This window comes from Akebia trifoliata, chromosome 8 (assembly GCF_017979445.1).
Source record: "Akebia trifoliata isolate Shusen 1 chromosome 8, ASM1797944v1, whole genome shotgun sequence".
Taxonomy (NCBI): Eukaryota; Viridiplantae; Streptophyta; class Magnoliopsida; order Ranunculales; family Lardizabalaceae; genus Akebia; species Akebia trifoliata.
The window spans coordinates 2,607,231-2,626,618 of record NC_141382.1 but is presented as its reverse complement, the minus strand read 5'-3'; the positions used below and the strand labels follow the sequence as shown (position 1 = coordinate 2,626,618).

The 19,388-nt window shown below is 33.4% G+C and overlaps 3 protein-coding genes across 3 annotated transcripts; 2 read left to right on the top strand and 1 right to left on the bottom strand.

Moving 5' to 3' along the window:
- Positions 1 to 483: 483 nt before the first annotated feature.
- Positions 484 to 7,201, top strand: LOC147395432 (GABA transporter 1-like). The gene is made up of 7 exons (XM_086450946.1): positions 484 to 650; positions 3,903 to 4,133; positions 5,293 to 5,390; positions 5,474 to 5,660; positions 5,753 to 5,883; positions 6,349 to 6,582; positions 6,731 to 7,201. The coding sequence occupies exons 1-7, from the start codon at positions 527 to 529 to the stop codon at positions 7,109 to 7,111; spliced, it is 1,386 nt and encodes a 461-aa protein (XP_086307072.1). The 5' UTR covers positions 484 to 526; the 3' UTR covers positions 7,112 to 7,201.
- A 1,552-nt stretch (positions 7,202 to 8,753) lies between these two features.
- On the top strand, positions 8,754 to 14,634 carry LOC147395431 (GABA transporter 1-like). The gene is made up of 7 exons (XM_086451696.1): positions 8,754 to 8,925; positions 9,816 to 10,046; positions 11,203 to 11,300; positions 12,266 to 12,452; positions 12,547 to 12,677; positions 13,350 to 13,583; positions 14,079 to 14,634. The coding sequence occupies exons 1-7, from the start codon at positions 8,805 to 8,807 to the stop codon at positions 14,457 to 14,459; spliced, it is 1,383 nt and encodes a 460-aa protein (XP_086307822.1). The 5' UTR covers positions 8,754 to 8,804; the 3' UTR covers positions 14,460 to 14,634.
- A 2,833-nt stretch (positions 14,635 to 17,467) lies between these two features.
- On the bottom strand, positions 17,468 to 18,095 carry LOC147395430 (plant/protein). Its single transcript, XM_086449743.1, has one exon. It carries the CDS (start codon positions 18,037 to 18,039, stop codon positions 17,590 to 17,592), a length of 450 nt encoding a protein of 149 aa, XP_086305869.1. The 5' UTR covers positions 18,040 to 18,095; the 3' UTR covers positions 17,468 to 17,589.
- Positions 18,096 to 19,388: the final 1,293 nt, after the last annotated feature.

Sequence of the window (19,388 nt, the reverse complement as noted above, 5' to 3'; positions counted from 1 at the left end):
GCTTCAGCTGCCTCGACTGATGTGGATCTCAAAGCTCGCGTACGGAGTGACGTTCGATTTTGCGAAATGAGTGGCGATACTTTGCTTAACACATCCATTCCATTCTACACGACACCACGATGTGTGAACTCTCGTCTCTCAACACCGGTTTGACATGTGTTCCTGCTGACGTAAGTAATAAGAGAGAAATTTCTTCTCTCCTCCCCGTACATCCAATGCGTAGAAATCTTAATTTTTAGATATCAATCTTAAAAAGAATACTGGGATCTAGGTTATCATATTGGCAATTAAACAACCCCAGTCTTCTAGATTTTATTAAAAAACTCATGGTCAAAAAAAAACATGAAAGTTGTTGCTTGATGGAAGGTGTTGAAAATTGACTAGTCGTAATTGTTGGCCCTGGTACGTGGCTTTGTTTGTCCACATTCTCTTACTCTATATATATATATAATTCTACCATCTCTTGTCTGAAGAGTGATTTGGTTTGTAGTTTTGCACTTTTTTTGTGCCACCAAATTAAAAGAAAATGGTGACTGATATCTCAAATTGTGTTACTGTTAATGGACTGAAAGAAGAAGACGAGGAGAAACGACACAGCTTTGATCACAAGGCCCTCGATGCTGGTGCTCTCTTCGTTCTTAAGTCCAAAGGTAAATTAATATTGTTCTATATATATTAGATTTCATTTGAGAGAGAGAGAGAGAGAGAGAGAGAGAGGTTTTTGGGATAGCTTTCAGGATTAATCTTTCGATGTGTAAGCAATCAAAGCTCTTTGATGAGTGATCAAAGATCTTTTATTCCACTCCTCTAATTTAAGCTTTTAGCACAATTGATTATTGAGTCGTGCTGGGGTGACACAAACAGAGACACAAAGGTGACAAAAGGATGTGGTGTCGCATTACCGTAGATACTTTTCCGTAAGATACGAGTAAAAAGCATCTATGGTTACGTGCGTGCCACCAAATCATTTTTGTCACCTTTGTGTTTCTGTTTGTGTCATTCCAGCATTTTCCTTGATTATTTGGCACAATATTTTTAGGAAGTGTTCGTTTTTTAGAATATTTTTGAGAGCTTCTATTGCCACACCATTGTTTATGAAGAGCACCTCAGATATGATCTAATTCTTTGGTCATTTCATATGAGTTGGGTTGCTCTTATGTCGATGGGAACTTGGATGCTCTTGACCTCGCGAAGTGGATCCCCAAAGTTCAATGAATCAACTGAATCACAAAAGGACTTTTGTTCTTTGGCCACGGGCACACTTATCGAGTGAGAGAAGTACATGGCTTCATCAAGTGCAGAAGCTGATTCCATATGCTTATTTATTCTTTCTGAATTATATGGCAATAGGTTTGGTTGTTGCCTTAACTGATTTGGAAAAGGTGGAAAATACGTAAACAATGGGGCCTTGGGAGAATTTAGTGGTGTCAATGGATTAATTCTAATTCGATTCCTAATAAAATTAGAACCATAACTACTATATTTTTTTGATTTCAAGTCTGATTCTAAAATAAGTGAAATTGGAACCAAAACCACAAAGAATCACAGGTGTCTATTTCAGTTCTCAAGAATCAAATGTTTTTTTTTAATCATTATAAAAATAATTCTTCAAAAAAATAACATATTATCTACAAAGTATCTAGTTAATAAGATTTTAATGATTTTTTTCTTCAAAAGTTAAAATTCATCTTATTTTAGTAATAAACTTTAAGAAGAGATGACCCATTATAAACTCCAATATTTAATTTATATGAAAAATTGAAGAATTTTATATAATATATATTAATTTTAATATATAGATAGAAAAAAAATTTGTATAATGTAAAAACAAAATGACAAAATAAATCAATTCTCTGTATAGGTGGCAATGGGTTAGGTCGTGCCATATTGAGGTAAGACCATTATAAAAATTTACCAAACTCAAACCCGACCCATTTAATTATCGTGTCAAAAACTTAAACTCCAACCCAACCCATTTGTAAATAGGTGTACCTGACCCAACTCAAATATAACTTGTTTAATAAAATTCTAATCTTTATTGGAAAAAAAAAATTACATTTCCACCACTAATAACAAAGTCACGCAACTTGTAAACTAAGTTCAACGGTAAAAAGTAACTTTCTTTATAAATGTTTTTTTCAAAGTTAATAGAATTTTATCCTTTACAACCATGTTGCATCCGATCATGTTTTAGATACCATAAGATGATATGGTCAGAGAACTTTCCTTCTTCTTCTTCTTCTTCTTCTTCTTCTTCTCATTATTGGCTAAGCAAAGTATATTTCATTATCACATGAGACATGCTAAGTTCCTTAATAAGATCTTAAATCTTACTAAAGGTCGTTTTGCCTACATGGATCACCATATAAAGAATCATACACTACATGTAGATTTCAATAAATATAATATAAATATAAATAAATAAATAACTTAATAAGTTTAACTATTAATTATTTGAAAATATCTTAAAACACCCTTTATATTTTATAAAATTTGAAAAAAAAAATGTATTATGAAAAAATTCTAGGAAATTGTAGCAAAAAAATAGGTAATCTAAAAAATTTCTAAAATAAGTGATGATATATTTAAAACTGCATGTTAATGACAGAATAACTAAATATGTCAAAATGGGTTAAGTGGGTTGATGTCTTTAACCTAGACCCAACCCATTTAATAATCGCGTTAGATTGGTTGACACTATTATGACCCAAACCCAATTAGGCTTGACTCAAAATCAGTAATATCATGTTGTTTTCGAGTCATGTTAAGATTGCCACCCCTAGTGTCAAGTACCAATCAGATAGAACCTAATGGTTTCGGATCCTGTCGGTTGGGTTCCATATTAGACCCAGCTTTAACTGGTTCCAATAAAAAGTGGATCAAAATCGGGGTTTTCGATTTGGGTAAATGGGTACCCATTGACACCCAAGCGTGATCCCGATCTCCCTCAATGGAATTCTGCCCCAATGCGATGCTAATGTTGCCCAAAGCAATTCCATCACAATGTGATGCCCCCCCATCGGATGCTAATCTCGCTCAACGCAATTCTGCTCCAATTCAATTTAACCTTCGAGCGATCCCATGCTAGTGCGATTTCGCCTCCAGGCAATATCACCACAGTGCAATGCCAATGTTACTCAACTCGATTTCGCCTCAATGATTTTGCCTTTGGGTGCTATTGCCCCTAGTACTAATGTACGACTACACCTCAAGGTGCTAACCACCCTAATGCAATGCTGCTTGCTTTTTCAATTGCTAATGTTTGTATCATTTACTTGTGCGCCGCTATGATTTGCATCAAGGATTACCCACATAGAAGTTGTCATAACTTCTACGCCACGCAGGGGGAATAAATGTAGATGGATGAGGAGAGGGCATTTAAGTCATTACATTCTCCTTTTTGCCAATAAACAATAAATTAGGTCAATGTTGTTATTTTTAGCAAATTACATTCTCCTTTTTGCCAATAAACAATAAATTAAATTAGGTCAATGTTGTTATTTCTAGCAAATTACATTCTCCTTTTCGCCAATAAACAATAAATTAGGTCAATGTTGTTATTTTTAGCAATGTAATTTTCTATGAACTGTCGAAGAAGAGCTAGAGGATCGAAAACTGCTCAACTTGGAGTCCGATGTGTTCTAAACACCTATCAAAAGGTGCCACGTAGACACCGTTCCTATCATGTATGAACGGAACACCGTTCTCGATCCTAGTTCATATTCAATGGGGTGGGTTATTCTCATGCTTACATCAAATTAATTTAGTAAAAAAAGTCGAAACTGGTTCAGACTTCAGAGTTGCTTTATGTTGAAAGGGCTTCCTAGAACACGATCCAAAATCCAACCTAACAAATTGTAATTAATGGAAAATTGATGTGGATTGGTTGTTTGACTTTGCAGGGTCATGGCTACATTGTGGGTATCATTTAACGACCTCAATCGTAGCTCCAGCTCTTTTGAGTCTACCCTTTGCATTCTCATTGTTGGGTTGGGTGGGAGGAGTGTTTTGCCTCATTGTCGGAGCCTTGGTGACGTTTTATTCCTACAACCTTCTCTCCTTGGTCTTGGAACACCAAGCTGAGCTTGGGCAGCGCCAACTTCGTTTTAGGGACATGGCCAATGATATTCTTGGTGGGTAACTAATAAATCTATATCCCATTATCCTCAGAGCTAGTATTGATTTTCTGTTAACGTGATTATACTATTAGCGAATGGCAATATAATTTTTAGATCCACGCTTATACATGGTTTCAAAACTTGTCCGAGAATGAGACGTATTGTCCAAGTCATTTCGGTATCAGGCATGGACGAGACAGACAGACAAGTCAACTTTTCGGATGAGATTTAAAACCTCCCGTTCATTTTTCAAATTTTTGAATGAGATATTAGAAAACTTGTCCAAGATGACTAGGTGGTATCTAGAATGGACTGGACGAGAAAATGGTTAGTAATGTTGTTGTTATTTTTAAAAGCATGCTTTCATATGGTTAGAAATGTTGTTGTTGTTATTTATTTTTTATTTTTTTTATATTTTTAAAATTATTTTTGAAAGGTATAGTTAGTAATGTTGGAATAAGGTAAGTTGTGGGGATGATGAATTTCATCACTCTGATCTATGGATTAAGGCACTACTGAACCATGATATATCTCTTTATATTCTATATGTGTTTTGTATATTTTTTATTTTTTCCAAACAAACGAAAAACACACGTTCTTATGTTTTAAACGTGTTTTTTTAACGTTTTAAATATATATTTTAAAATAATAAAATCCCATTTTTTGTAGGCCTATGATTTATTTCTCTAGCCTTATGGTTGTTTGTGATTTGAATCATAAATATTATTTAATATAGGATTTGATGATAATGTGTCTTGATGTTATGATTTTTTAATTTTCTTTCAATAATGTCTTATTCTGCTCAAAAGATTTGTTGATGTTAAACTTTTTTTAACATTATAGAATGTATAATTATGTGTGAAAACATATTATTCTGCATTGATATTCAATAGTGGTATTTTTTTTCCCTAAAATTATATTGAACATTAAGAATAAATGTCTAATGTATCATATATATTACATATTTTTTTTTAAATAATTTTTAATATATAGTTTATTATTTTTAATATTTATCGTTTTTCCCATTTTAAACCCATATTCCAACTTAGTGATTATGATTATGATTATGATTATTTTATTTTCTATATAAACCTCATTGGGATTCTTGGAATCGATCATCAAAGAATTAATCTTATTTTCTAATGTTTCATAATTTATGCCCTCTGTTTTTCAGGACTGAGATGGGGTCGATATTATGTGGGCCCACTTCAACTCTCCAAATGTTATGGTGGAACTATTGCTTGTATTCTAGTTGCAGGGCAGAGCCTTAAGGTAAGTAATATTAAAATTATAGATAATTTATCTCTATCTTATTTCATATGTAATTGGCTAACTGGTAAAGAATTATTTTGTAGTTCATTTACTTGCTCTTAAGCCCATCTGGATCCATGAAGCTTTACGAATTTGTAGCAATTATTGGAACTATGGTGTTGGTTTTGGCACAAATACCATCTTTTCACTCCCTTAGGCACATCAATCTTGTTTCTTTACTCCTTTGTCTTTCTTTTAGTGCATGTTCTACAGCAGCCTCCATCTATATAGGTAATTTTAATTACAAGCTGATTAAAGAAAATTGGGTTAATTTGCTTTTCTTTACTTACTAAAACAAACTTATGGTGGGTAATTTTTTACAGGAAATTCGGATAAGGCACCACCCAAGGAGTATTCTGTGAATACGAATAGAACAAATCATATTTTTGGTATTTATAACGCTATTTCGATCATCGCCATCACATATGGGAGTGGAATCATTCCTGAAATTCAGGTATAAGTCATGATCATTGGTACACTGTATATATATCTCTCTAAATGTTGAGTACGGCCCTATAAATCTTGTTAATCTTTCAATAGTTCTTTGCATATAGAATGAGCATAATAGACATGAGAATATGAGAAAGATAAGTAGAACAAATAGGATAAACTGCGAAAATGAAAAGAAATAGCAAAGACGACAAAAACACATAAAACTTAAGGATTTACGTGGTTTGACAGTGTGAACACATCCGTGCAGTCACTGTTTACTCTTTAAATTTTACAGTCCTAAAGATTTCTGTTTATAAAAGTGGGAGTTGGTCAAATGCATTTATTTCACAAAAATAAGAGAGTTTATAGTGCCACACCAATTATAAAAATTATTTATAACACACCAAATAAGAGACATAAAGTTGGTGTAATTTAATAACTATTTGATATGATTTAGTTGATGGTGCACAATACTTTTCTTTTCCAGGCAACCATAGCACCTCCAGTGAAGGGGAAGATGTTTAAAGGACTATGCTTGTGTTACGCCGTGGTAATTGCAACATTCTTTAGTGTCGCCATCTCTGGTTATTGGGCATTTGGCAACAAAGCTGCTGGAACTATTCTCATTAATTTCATGGCCGATGGGAAGCCTTTGATGCCTAAATGGTTTCTTTTGATGACCAACGTCTTTACTCTCTTGCAAGGATCGTTCGTTGGATTGGTACGTATGATAGAGCTAGAAGCCTAGAACAAAATGATATTCATAATGAAAAATTAATTTATATCTCTTGTTAACATCTCTTGTTAAAGTTAAACATTACTAACTAAATTAACTTCCTGACTTAACTCGCATCCTTGTCGAACTGCAGGTATACCTGCAGCTAATAAACGAGGTGCTCGAGCGTAATCTAGTAGATCCTAACCGTGAACAGTTCTCTCTCCGCAACGTGGTGCCAAGATTTGTTTCGCGGTCATTAGCAGTGGTATTAGCGACCGTTGTTGCTGCAATGTTTCCATTCTTTGGAGATATGAACGCGGTGATTGGAGCTTTTGGAGTCATTCCCTTAGACTTTATCTTGCCGATGATTTTTTATAACGTGGCATTTAAGCCTTCAAGACGAAGTTTAATTTTCTGGGGAAATACTACCATTGTGGTGATCTTTTCAATTTTCGGGGTGTTAGGGGCAATTGCTTCAGTACGACAAATAATTCTGGATGCCAAGGCCTATCGACTATTTGCTAATATATGAACTTTTTGTTAATTAATTCCTCTCTTAATAGTTGATTCAAATAATGGTAAATCAAACTTTTTTTGATAATAAAGCCTTAAAAAATTAAGATATGGAGTGTTTGTCTGAAGTTGAGATTGAGAAGCAATGTAAAATATTTGGCCGTTTTAGTACATTAATTTATAGTTATCTCATTGATTAATATTTATTATTTAAACTACTTACTACTTAGTGTCCTTATAAATAATTAAATTAATCTAAAATAAATCCACTATCGGATCCTAATATGGTTATTGAGAATCGAATGGAAAAATAATTGGATCCATGATAATAGACTCAAAACTCACGAATGGTTGAATGGTTTCTGATCATATATCGGACAATTAGGTACTCATTTCACCCTTAACATACCCTTCTACAAATATTAAATAAGGGTTGGGATCCGATGACTCCTAAAAATGTCTCATGAAGAAAACACATGATCCCAATTCTTTAAATACAAAATCCAATAATTAAGATTTATGAATATCTTGATAACACAAATCTCAAATATATTTATTCCGAAGATAAATATCAATCATTGAATTTTGCATTTAAGGGATTGGGATTATGTGTCATCTTTGACAACATCCGGATATATGTTGTTCAGTGAACCATCTCGACCTAATACGACCTGAGCCGTGCCTATGAAAGCAAGGAGGATTCGATCAGTGCTTCTGCCCGCGAGACCACACTCCGCAATTGGGGGATTCCGGAATCTCACTTTGATCCTTTGGAGATCCAGCCAAAGCATAAGGCAATATCACTATTATCCTGATCTCTCTCCCAATGAAATATATGGACTAGAATTAAAAATAAATAAAAAAATCTTACCTGCTAGCAAAGATGACCATATTTTTGGAATCTTTCTTGGTCTGGACTGTGGGAAGTCAACAACGGATCACGTATAACCATGACAAAAACTAGTCTAAATCAGTCACCACTCCAAGTCTTTGAGAATATTTGGAATATCCCCTTCATTTCTAAATTGATGACATACCTATGACGCCTTGACTTTGGTACTCAAATTTAGATTAATAAAATAATCAAAATACCTTTTATCTTTAATTTCTTGTCAAAAAAAACTCTTAATACGAATTATTTGTTACTCCAAAAATCAACTTTTTGAAAATTGGGTTTTGTTGACAAGATGATCAATAATTTATTAATTTTTCTCTATTATTTGATCTTCTGAATCAATGAGAAGAAAATAAATAAAATCACTTATCAAAAATGTTTAGCTTTTTAGGAAAAAAAATGAAATCAAGATTTGTTCTCTCTTTAGGATGGACGTCGAATAAACCAAAGGTTTTACCAAGAGTTTGAATAATAATATTTTTGTTTTTTTTCAAAAGAGAAAGGGTATTTTGATAATTCACTATTAGTTTCTCAAGGAAGACCACAGTCAAAGGGATTGTCAGCATTCAGTTATAAAACACAGTTTGGGATGGACGTGGGGTATCTCAAATATTCAACAAAGGCCAATGGTGTATCTCTAAATTATCCAAACTTAAAAGTAGAGTGTTGAAGATGAATGGGTTGACTAGTCGTAATTTTCGGCCATGGTATGTGGCTTAGTTTGTCCAGTCTATTACTCTATATATTTAATTCTACCATCTCTTGTCTAAACTTTAAAGAGTGATTTCGTTTTTAAAATTTAAAAATAAAAATAAAAATGGGGACTGATATGTCAAACTCTATTACTGTTAATGGAGTGAAAGAAGAAGAGGAGGAGAAACACAGCTTCGATCATAAGCCCCTCGATGCTGGTGCTCTCTTTGTTCTCAAGTCCAAAGGTGAGTTATTCTTCGATGTATATGAGATTTCATTTGAGAGAGAGAGAGAGAGAGAGAGAGAGAGAGAGAGAGATCAATCTTTGATGTGTAATCAATCAAAGCTCTTTGATGAGTGATTCCATCCCTCTACATGTCTTTGTTTTGTTTATGTTTTAGGTCTTAATTTAGTTATTTATCCATGGAAACACACTTCTAATGTAAGTTTTTTGAACAAAAATGGACAACTCATATGAATTGGGTTGCTCAAGAGCACCCCCAAGACATGTGCTAATTCTTTGGTCATTTCATACGAATTGGGTTGATCTTAGCAAAAGTTGGTGTGGCAATAGAATCTCTCTATATATTTTTTTTTATCATATTGAAAGTTACACCAATAATTTTAATTAAATTTTTGTCACTGACTTTGTGTCACACACTCACACTAAAATATTTTAGTTATGGATTTGGGATATTGTGACTGATGAGAACACATGATTCTCTCTTCTTGTTTAAAATCCAAAGGTCGTATCCCAATGATACATATCACTTATCTCGAGGATAAACACAGTAAGAATCATGTGTTTTTTCAATAAGTCATTTTTTACGAGTCATCGGAGATCTGGGAAAATCTAGATCCTAAATACAGGTTGTGACAACAATTCAAAAAAAAAAAAAAAAAAAAATTTGTAAATTTAATCTCCCTTCGATTTTTGCAAGATAATTACAGTATTTGTCCATTTTTGACATCCATCTTCAGTGAGAAGTACTTCTCAGACCTTATCATAAATTAATTTGAACTTGAAAAGTATTTTTGAGGAACAAATGCACGAGGAACTCCAACCAAACACATTCCTTAATGCAACCTAATAAATCATATATAATTAATGTGGATTAATTATGACACTTTGCAGGGTCATGGCTACACTGTGGGTATCATCTAACGACATCAATTGTTGGTCCAGCCCTTCTGAGTCTACCCTTTGCATTCGCTTTGTTGGGTTGGGTAGGTGGAGTTATTTGCCTGATCATCGGTGCCTTGGTGACATTTTATTCCTACAACCTTCTCTCCTTGGTCTTGGAACACTATGCACAACTTGGGAAGCGTCAACTTCGATTTAGGGACATGGCTCGTGATATTCTTGGTACGTAACTACTAAATCCGCATACCATAATCCCTAATATATTTTTCTTTGATTATCAGTATTATATTATATTATATTAATCAACTTTTTGTATGATTCGAAATGTTGGAATAGATTGAATTGTGACAATAATGAATTTTATTGTAAGACAACTTATCCTATAACACGATGGCTTAGAATATTTCCATGAACTCAATAAAAGGGAACTTTAATGATAGATCGATGCATTAAATATGGTAAGTGATTGTTTGCAACTGAGCAGGAAAAAACTCGACTAAAGACAGTCAGATCACTCTTACAGAATGCTTGAGCTATGTATATGTCTTATTCCTCTTATTTTAGTTGTCAGAATTTCTTCTTAAAGACACCAAAACAACATCTCTATATAACTAAAATTGGTAAATATTGATTGTAACGTTATTGAGTTTAGTCTCACATTAGACACTCATTGCCTTGTCTCTCTCCTTATAAGCTCTTGGGCCTCTCCACTCATTGCTAATTGGTTTTGAGTTGGACTCCCAAACTTTGTCATGGTATCAAAACGGGCCTTTCTCTCCTCCACGTCACCCAGCTCATATCTCCACGTGGTTCGGCTCACACTTGCGGGGGCATGTTGAGTTTAATCCCACATTGGACACTCATTGCCTTGCCTCTCTCCTTATAAGCTCCTGAGCCTCTCAACTCATTGTCAGGTCTTGAGTTAGACCCCCAAACTTATGAACCTTGACCATCATTGAAACCCCTCATTAGATTCAATAAATTTCTCCTTGAAATTAAATTAATACCTTAATTAGGCAAGTTGAGGAGTAGACCGGATTCAATGAATTTTTTTAAAAAAATTTGGTAGTTTCAGATCATAATATCCCAATTATTTCAGCTTAATTTGTTTGATCTCCTATCATCATATTAAAATAATTTACTTCATCCTACACCAGACACTTTTTCATCGCTGGATTTCAATTTTCAAATTGAGAGGTCAAGATCCATCCATTTTGAAAGTCAAGATTTGTTTTTTTTTTTTTTTAATTGTTTATTCAAGTCTGATCTAAACTATCATTTGGACTAGCTTGACAGTCCACATGGTACAAAGGAGGATCTTGGTCAAGGCTCTACATGGTCAGAGAGAGGAATTTATTTTTGCTCTGCATTTTTTCAGGACCGAGATGGGGTCGTTATTACATGAGCCCACTTCAATTCTCCATATGTTATGGTGCAGTTGTTTCTTGTATTCTGCTTGGAGGCCAAAGCCTAAAGGTTAGTATGTATCACAGATTACAAAGATTCAAGTAATTTCTGCTCAAATTTTAGCATTCTTTCTAAAATCTAAACTAACTATGTATTTTTTTATTTTTTTATTTTTAATTTCTCACTCAAATATAACCATCCCCTGTTAGAAGTCAACATATGATGCTATTTTATTTACAATAATTTATAAATTAAAATGTAAACTTATTTTATTCCAATCAATCTTATTAGTCAGATGTTGCTCATTCCATCATTTTTAAATAAATTATTTTATTTTTTTTCAAATTATTTTCATTTAGAATAAGGCCTTAGAAAGTTCTCTTTACAATAAATTTAACCAAGTATACAATTCATATTACTTGTTATCTATCAATACATTGTAACATTAATAATTATTTAAAAGTTACCTTAAATTAATAATTAAAACGGATAATTCAAAATATTCAAATTCATTTCAAGTTTTAGTGAAGTAAAAGATCATTTTGTACCACATGGTTTGTCACATCAGTCCAAATGACACCTCAGTCCTTTAGGGTTCATGGTTTATATTAGATTTATAAGTGGATTAGATCAACATCTGAGTGAGTCAAGTGATTGAGTTTTTTAAATATTAATTAATATAACCGATTGATAAGTTTGGGGGTCTAACTCAAAACCAATTGGAAATGAGTGGAGAGGCCTAGGATCTTATAAGAAGAGAGACAATGCAATTTGTGTCCGATATGGGACTAAACTCAACAGGCCCCCGCACATGTGGACCGGACTGGACTAAAGCACGTGAAGATTTTAACTGGGTGACGAGGAGGAGAGGAAGGCCCACTCTAATACCATGATAAGTTTGGGGGTCCAACTCGAAATCAATTGGAAATTAGTGGAGAGGCCTAGGATCTTATAAGGAGAGAGACAAGGCAATTTGTGTTCGATATGGAACTAAACTCAACGCTGATTAACTGTTAAAGATTTTTTTTTTGCAGTTCATTTACTTGTTATGGAGCCCATCGGGAACCATGAAGCTTTACGAATTCATAGTATTTGTTGGAGTTCTGATGTTGTTTTTGGCACAAATTCCATCTTTTCACTCCTTAAGGCATATCAATCTTGTTTCATTACTCCTTTGTCTTGCTTACAGCGCATGTTGCACAGCGGGTTCCATTTATACAGGTAAGTATAATTACGGGTAGATTAGATGTAATTAAGCACATTTTTTTGCACTTAAGAAAAATCAAACTTATCGCAAGTTATGTATTTGTTACAGGATATTCCCATAAGGCACCACCCAAGGATTATTCGTTGAATGCTGATCGAACAAATCGTATTTTTGGTGTTTATAGTGCTATTTCTATCATCGCCACCACGTATGGGAATGGGATCATTCCGGAAATTCAGGTTTATATCATCATCATATCATTTGTTTGTTATCCAAATTTTTTTTAATGTAACCTTGCAAATGTTGTAAAATCATTTGATTTTATGCAGAGCCACTATACATAATTCTTTTAAAATAGGATAAGTGGGACAGACGAAATCCATTAAACAAAATTTAAGTACCATCACGATATGCATGTGATTAGAGTAGATAGATAATTTTCTATATAAACTTAAATGTACATGATTTAATTTGATCAAAGTCTTGTTGAGTTTAGTCCCGCATCGGACACTCAGTGTCCCGTTTCTCTCCTTATAAGCTCTTGGGCCTCCACTCATTGGCAATAGATTTTGAGTTGGACCCCCAAATTCATCATGATGTGAGAGTGGGTGTTTCTCTCCTCCACATCATCCAATTCATATCAAGTTTAGTCCCACATCGGACATTCATTGCCTTATCTCTATCCTTATAAACTCCTGGGCCTCTCCACTCATTGTCAACAATTGATTTTGAGTTAACCCCCAAATTTATCAAGTACCATACCCTTCTCAAGAAAAATTGGGATTTTGATTGACATTTAATATATAAGGGCTTATATTATATACCACACCAACTTTTTATATCTCACACCAATTAGTGATCTGTGTAGTTTATGCCACTTGGCATTGTCACCACCCTTTTATTTTTTTCAGGCAACCATAGCACCTCCAGTAAAGGGGAAGATGTTCAAAGGACTATGCTTGTGTTATGCTGTAATAATTGCAACTTTCTTTAGCGTCGCCATCTCGGGTTATTGGGCGTTCAGCAAACATTCCGCGGGAATTGTTCTCAGCAATTTCATGGTTGATGGGAAGGCTTTGGTGCCCAAATGGTTTCTTTTGATTACCAATGTCTTCACTCTCCTACAAGGATCGGCTGTGGCAGTGGTAAGTACGCGAGAGCTAGAATAGAATGATATTAGTAATCATATAAATCTTCTATTACCACATCAACTTCTGCTCATAGCACGACGTACAAAAAGAGTTTCTATTAACACCATTTTACATAGAAACATGAGATATTTCCCAAAATGTGCACAACTTATGTCAAAATTCTGGTTTTGATACTCTGTTCATTTTAATTCTGAGAAAATGTTTTTCTAGTGAATTCATCACTTTTATAATCAACGAATTCATTGATTATAAAAGTGGTGAATTCACTAGAAAAACATGTTTTGAAAAATAAAATGAACAGTGTACCGGACTTGGAATTTTGTCATATTCAGCGCACGAAATGGAGATTCACCCTATAAACAACTGGTTAATTTCAAAAGGGTTGGTATGTTATAAGTAAAAGTTTGTGTGCCAATAGAATCTCTATATATTGAACTTCCTAAGAAGTGGTTCTCATCATCTTTTGCGACTTGAATCAATGAACTACAGGTGTACTTGCAGCTAACAAATGAGGTACTTGAGCGTAAGTTGGCAGATCCTAAGAGCGAACAATTCTCTATACGGAACGTCGTGCCAAGGTTGATTTCTCGATCATTGACAATAATTATAGCGACCTTCATTGCTGCAATGTTTCCATTCTTCGGAGACATAATGGCGGTATTTGGAGCTTTTGGTTGCATTCCCTTAGACTTTATTTTGCCAATGATTTTCTATAATGTGACATTTAGGCCTTCACGACGAAGTTTAATTTTCTGGGGAAATACTATCATCGCTACGATCTTTTCAGTGTTTGCAGTGTTAGGGGCAATTGCTGCAGTTCGACAAATAATTCTTGACATCAAGGCCTACCGATTATTCGCCAATTTATGAATATTTTGTTAGAATTATAACTATGTGGGTTGTCATTTTCGTCATCTATGACTTGATATTGAAGCAGGGGAATTGAGTCTTAAATATTAGAACTCGTGATCGATGTACTTTCTACTTATCATTTAAATCAATGTATAATCCAATAATTTAGGATTAATAGAACGTGTCGTGTTCTTTCATTCCTTTGGGAACATGTTTGGAGAGAAATTTTGGCACTCTAAAGAAGTTGAGTCGTGATAATCTGACTTACCCACGTGGCATACTCAATCGACACCCTTTACGTGACAGGTTAGGGAACCGTAGATCTGCTCTCCTCAAGATACAAACCTGCACCTTTTTATGGGGAACCGTAGTTCTGTATCCCAAAGAGAGCAGATCTACGATTCCCAAACCTGTCACGTCAGGGGTGTCGATTGAGTATGCCATGTGGGTAAGTCAGATTAAAATGATTCAAAGAAGTTTTCCAATTCAAATTATCATTTAACATGAGACGCACTTCACGATTTAAAATTTTTGAGTCAGAATATTGTGACTCTTATGTTAATTGTAAAAGAAATGAGATCAACTTAAATACATTGATTGTTGAGATTCTTTTATTTTATAAAATCTGTTTTTTTATTATTTATTATTATTTTTTTAATTCTTTGAATATGTACCACTGGTTGGTTATTTATGGAAAGTAGTGTCTTTTTTATTTTCATGAATGGGAATTTCTTTTGTAAGGATATCAATTGAGTCCATAGGCCTGCTACCTCGGCCCAGCCCACTTGAGAAAACAATGGTTAGTGCCTTATAGTGCCCAACCCACTACTAAATTTTATATAAATTTACATAATATATTTAATTAAATAAATATTTTTTTTTAAATAAAAGTAAAATGTATTGTCTACTTTCAATTTAACTACCTTTTATAAACTTTTTTTTTGGCTAATATGACATTAATTTCCAATTCGATTGGGTAATCTTCAAATATACAAATAAAAAAACTATTTGAAAAATACATTTTTTTATTAAAATTTTTGGATTTTAGTCATTTTATTTGATCCAAACAGGGCCAAAATCCGTTAGGGTCGAACTAGGGCGTAGACAACTTAGGCCTGGCCCAAACCTGCCCATTGACACCTCTATTATTTTGTTTCATTAGTGATACATCTTTCGGATTTCCATCAAAGGATACATCTTCTGATAGACACATGCATTGACTTTTCATGAATCAGACACATTTATTTGTTCAAATGTCTTTTCGAAGAGACATTTAAAAATGACTTTGCTCTGTATAAATAGGATTTACAAGTTTGACTAAATAACTTATGTTTTTCGAGATTTTCAAAATTTATATAAAGTATTCTAATTTTCTTAAACTATTACACCAAACTAAGAATTCATACTATTTTGTAATAGAATTCTCAGGGTGGTTGTTTAAAAATTCTCAAATTTATCGTTAACCCACCAACAAACTCTTAGTGCGGAAAATATGAAAAAGTCTACCGTAACTAACTCAGTAAAATTTTAAATCTTCCTAAGGGTAATTGACCCATACATTACATGTGGGCCTTGTTAGCAATTCAGAATACAATAAAATTTTAATACATGAAAAATATGCAACATATAAGTTATACGTGAATTATCCATTTCATTTTAAAATTCAATAATATGATAATAATAGTGATATTATTTGTTTCATTTTAAAATTTAGTAATATGATATTGATGGTGAGGATAATAATAATGGTGGTGGGCATTAACTACCAGGTAGGTGGGTGAGTGATAAGACTTCGGGTCAAGAGGTTTGCTCCTTATGCGATTTCAAATTCTAATCTCATCGATTACTAATATCAGTGACCACGGACTGCAAGGTTAAAAATCATGTTCAATAAATCTTATTTGAAGAGAAGGAAATAGTCCGTGTGTGCAAATTGGTCCGGATACCCTTGTATAAAATATAAATAAATAAATAAGACAATGATGGGCTTTGAGGTTATTAAAAAAACCAAAATTTGGGAGATAAATCATTAATTTAAAACATTAAAAGAAGAAAAATATTATACCTTATAACATACGTCATATTACAATAGAAATTTTATAAAAATTTGTAAAACAAAAAATTAGTATATAAAAAAAAAATGTATTTTTTATACTTAAAATATATGAATTTTAAGGTGATTTTTTCTCAAATAAAAGGGGAGATTGTTAATTAGAGTTGTGGGTATTTTATTTATTTATTAATTATCACGTTAACAATCCAACACCACAATCCTTTAGAATTCGTGGAAAAAATAACGATGCAACTTAATTCGATTCAAATCGAGAATCGAACCAAATCGATGACTTTGGAGTGATTTGATTCGATTTGAAATAAATTACAATTTAATTCTGAATTACAAAAATAAAGAATTAATCAATGTAATTCGATTCTTGAATCAAACTTGTATAAAAAATCAAATCAAGAATCGATATCCTACGAAATAAATAAATAGATATATGTATATAATAATTTTTATAAATTATTTTAAGAGTTAGGACACATATCAATCATTTTTTATGAATACACTAATGATTTTTTATAGATAAATTAGTGATTTATTATATGAAATTTTATATTTATTTTTATATTATAAATTATTATTCGGAACCGACCCAAACCAAACAGACTTTAATTCAATTTGGGATAGTTTGGCTCCAATGAAATCAATTTGGGATAGTTTGGCTCCAATGAAATTTGATTTTGTTCTGATTCTTATTTAGTGATCAAATCAAACCCAACCAAATTGCACCTTTAGGAAAAAATCATATTAAAAAAATTAAAATTCTGTTTTAATGGCAAGGTGTTGAAAGTGTTGAAAATAGAGTAGACACTGCCACCTAAGACCAAACACCCAAATTTAAAATGAAAAGTCGTTTTCGAGTTGTTGAGCTTCTTTTTTCGTACTTACTTCAAATTTATTTATTAGTCCTCATAAAATATGAATGGTGAAAAATCACTCCCCCACCAAAAATATATTAAATAAATATTTTTAAATTTTTTTAACCCAATCTTTGCATTCATCTTTCCAAACATCACACGGGACATACAACATAGAAATCCAAATTCAAGAACTGAACTTAGTTTTTATTTTCTAAATAAAAAAGCCCTAAAGAGGAGGTCGAATCTCAACCCTAGCCACCCCAACTTTATCCTCAACAACCTTAGCAACTTTAGCAACTTCAGCAACTCCAACAACTAACCCTCCTACCTCACTATCTTCACCCTTCACAATCCTCTCTTCTTCTTCCTCATCTACATAATTTGGATCTCTCTCATCTATCGCTGCTGGTGCAGCTTCTAGTTCGCTCTCTGCAGGGTCACCTGGACCTTCCCACGTGTACTTCCCACCGCGTCCAGATTTTGGTTGATGGACGAGTCCCAGTCCATCGACAGGGTGACGTTCCATCCGTGCCACGCCCTTGTCGACCAGTTTCCTCTCTATGTACTTCAGGGTTTCTGGTTTGTGCACGTGGACCTCCGCCTTTTCGATTTTCTTTTTCCCTTCCTCGTCTCTGCTTATGGCCTTGATAATCCTCGTGTCCTCCTTCTCCCCCATTTGACTTGATTCTCGAGATTCGTGGCCAAGATATGTGATATCTAAGAAACGGAGGAGATACATATCTATATATAGAAGGAGAGAGAGAGAGAGAGATTAGTAGAAGAAAGTAGAGATGTAGATGGGACTAGAAGGTTCTGGCATGATGAGAGGTAATTTCTCTAGAAATGACAGGTGTCTTTGTTCTAGTAAAGATGAGAAAGAGGAGGAACTTTTCTCGACTTCTGGCTTCTTCTATTCTAGCTTTTTCATTCTGTGAAGCTTTTCGATTAGAACCAGGCTAACCTGACTAACTAAGTAAGATTTTCTATTGAGTCCAAGAGGAAGTAAGAATAATGTTGAACCTCAAGATTGGACCTCGCATCGCGCAAACCCTGATGTTTTTCCTCGAGATGGAGGAAAACATCTATGATTCTCTTACACTTTCACGGCAAGATGTGCTATAAGAGATCCATCTCGAGGTCACTGCAACACGACTTTAAGAATAATTAAGCATGCGTGGTGTATGGTTCCACTAAATCATTAAAGCGTAAAAGAAGACCAAAGTGGTCAAATGATCACAAAGACAACTATAACATTCTTTTGTACGGCAGTAAAAATAATCTACTGAAATAGTTGACATTCAGATTCGATACATGGGCTCTCAATGGGTCAGATTTGGATCAAATTTGATTTGAATCCCATCTGGTAATAATCAGATTGGGCCTGGGTTTGATGATAAATTACCTAATCGGATCTCTAACTGCATACTCTTATGGCACCCAAAAAGACGATTGAAAAACACTTTTTTTCACTATTCTACTTTTGAATTTAATTTTGAGATTTCAATGATAGATCATTTTTAAAGTCTTTAATCAGGTAAAATATAAAAATTAACCTACTCTAGACCAAAAATTCTAGAGGGCTAAGGTGTCATTTGGGTCAACATGGTAATTGTAACCCAAATGATGACCTCGATCCTCAATCTACATGGTCTTGTAGTTCATGTAATCTTTTTCCGTATATATAATAAAATTATTTAACATAAATATTATAGATCAATCTATATATACTTACTCGTTATTATTAATCCCTATTTGTTAGGTCCACATGAAAATAATGTTGCTCCATCCGACTGTTTAATAAATTGTCTATATCTTAGGATATCATACTCTGGCGAATTTAATTCATTTTGACTTTTATGACTTATAAATGACAAAGTAGCTTGAAATTGAAAATTTTGAAATGTTCATTTAAGACTATGTACCTCAGTAGGTTCAAAATATTTCATTTTAAAACTATTTAAATCCATCTTTCATGTTGAAGATATATATATGATTTTAAAGATAAAAAAAATTAAGGGTTGAAGA

Excerpts from the sequence above, each read along its gene's own strand:
- LOC147395432 (XM_086450946.1), top strand. The coding sequence starts at position 527 with ATGGTGACTGATATCTCAAATTGTGTTACTGTTAATGGACTGAAAGAA. Across the intron at positions 4,134-5,292 it reads CATGGCCAATGATATTCTTG|GACTGAGATGGGGTCGATAT; the intron begins GTGGGTAACTAA and ends TCTGTTTTTCAG. Across the intron at positions 5,391-5,473 it reads TTGCAGGGCAGAGCCTTAAG|TTCATTTACTTGCTCTTAAG; the intron begins GTAAGTAATATT and ends ATTATTTTGTAG.
- LOC147395431 (XM_086451696.1), top strand. The coding sequence starts at position 8,805 with ATGGGGACTGATATGTCAAACTCTATTACTGTTAATGGAGTGAAAGAA. Across the intron at positions 10,047-11,202 it reads CATGGCTCGTGATATTCTTG|GACCGAGATGGGGTCGTTAT; the intron begins GTACGTAACTAC and ends GCATTTTTTCAG. Across the intron at positions 13,584-14,078 it reads AAGGATCGGCTGTGGCAGTG|GTGTACTTGCAGCTAACAAA; the intron begins GTAAGTACGCGA and ends AATGAACTACAG.
- LOC147395430 (XM_086449743.1), bottom strand. The coding sequence starts at position 18,039 with ATGGGGGAGAAGGAGGACACGAGGATTATCAAGGCCATAAGCAGAGAC.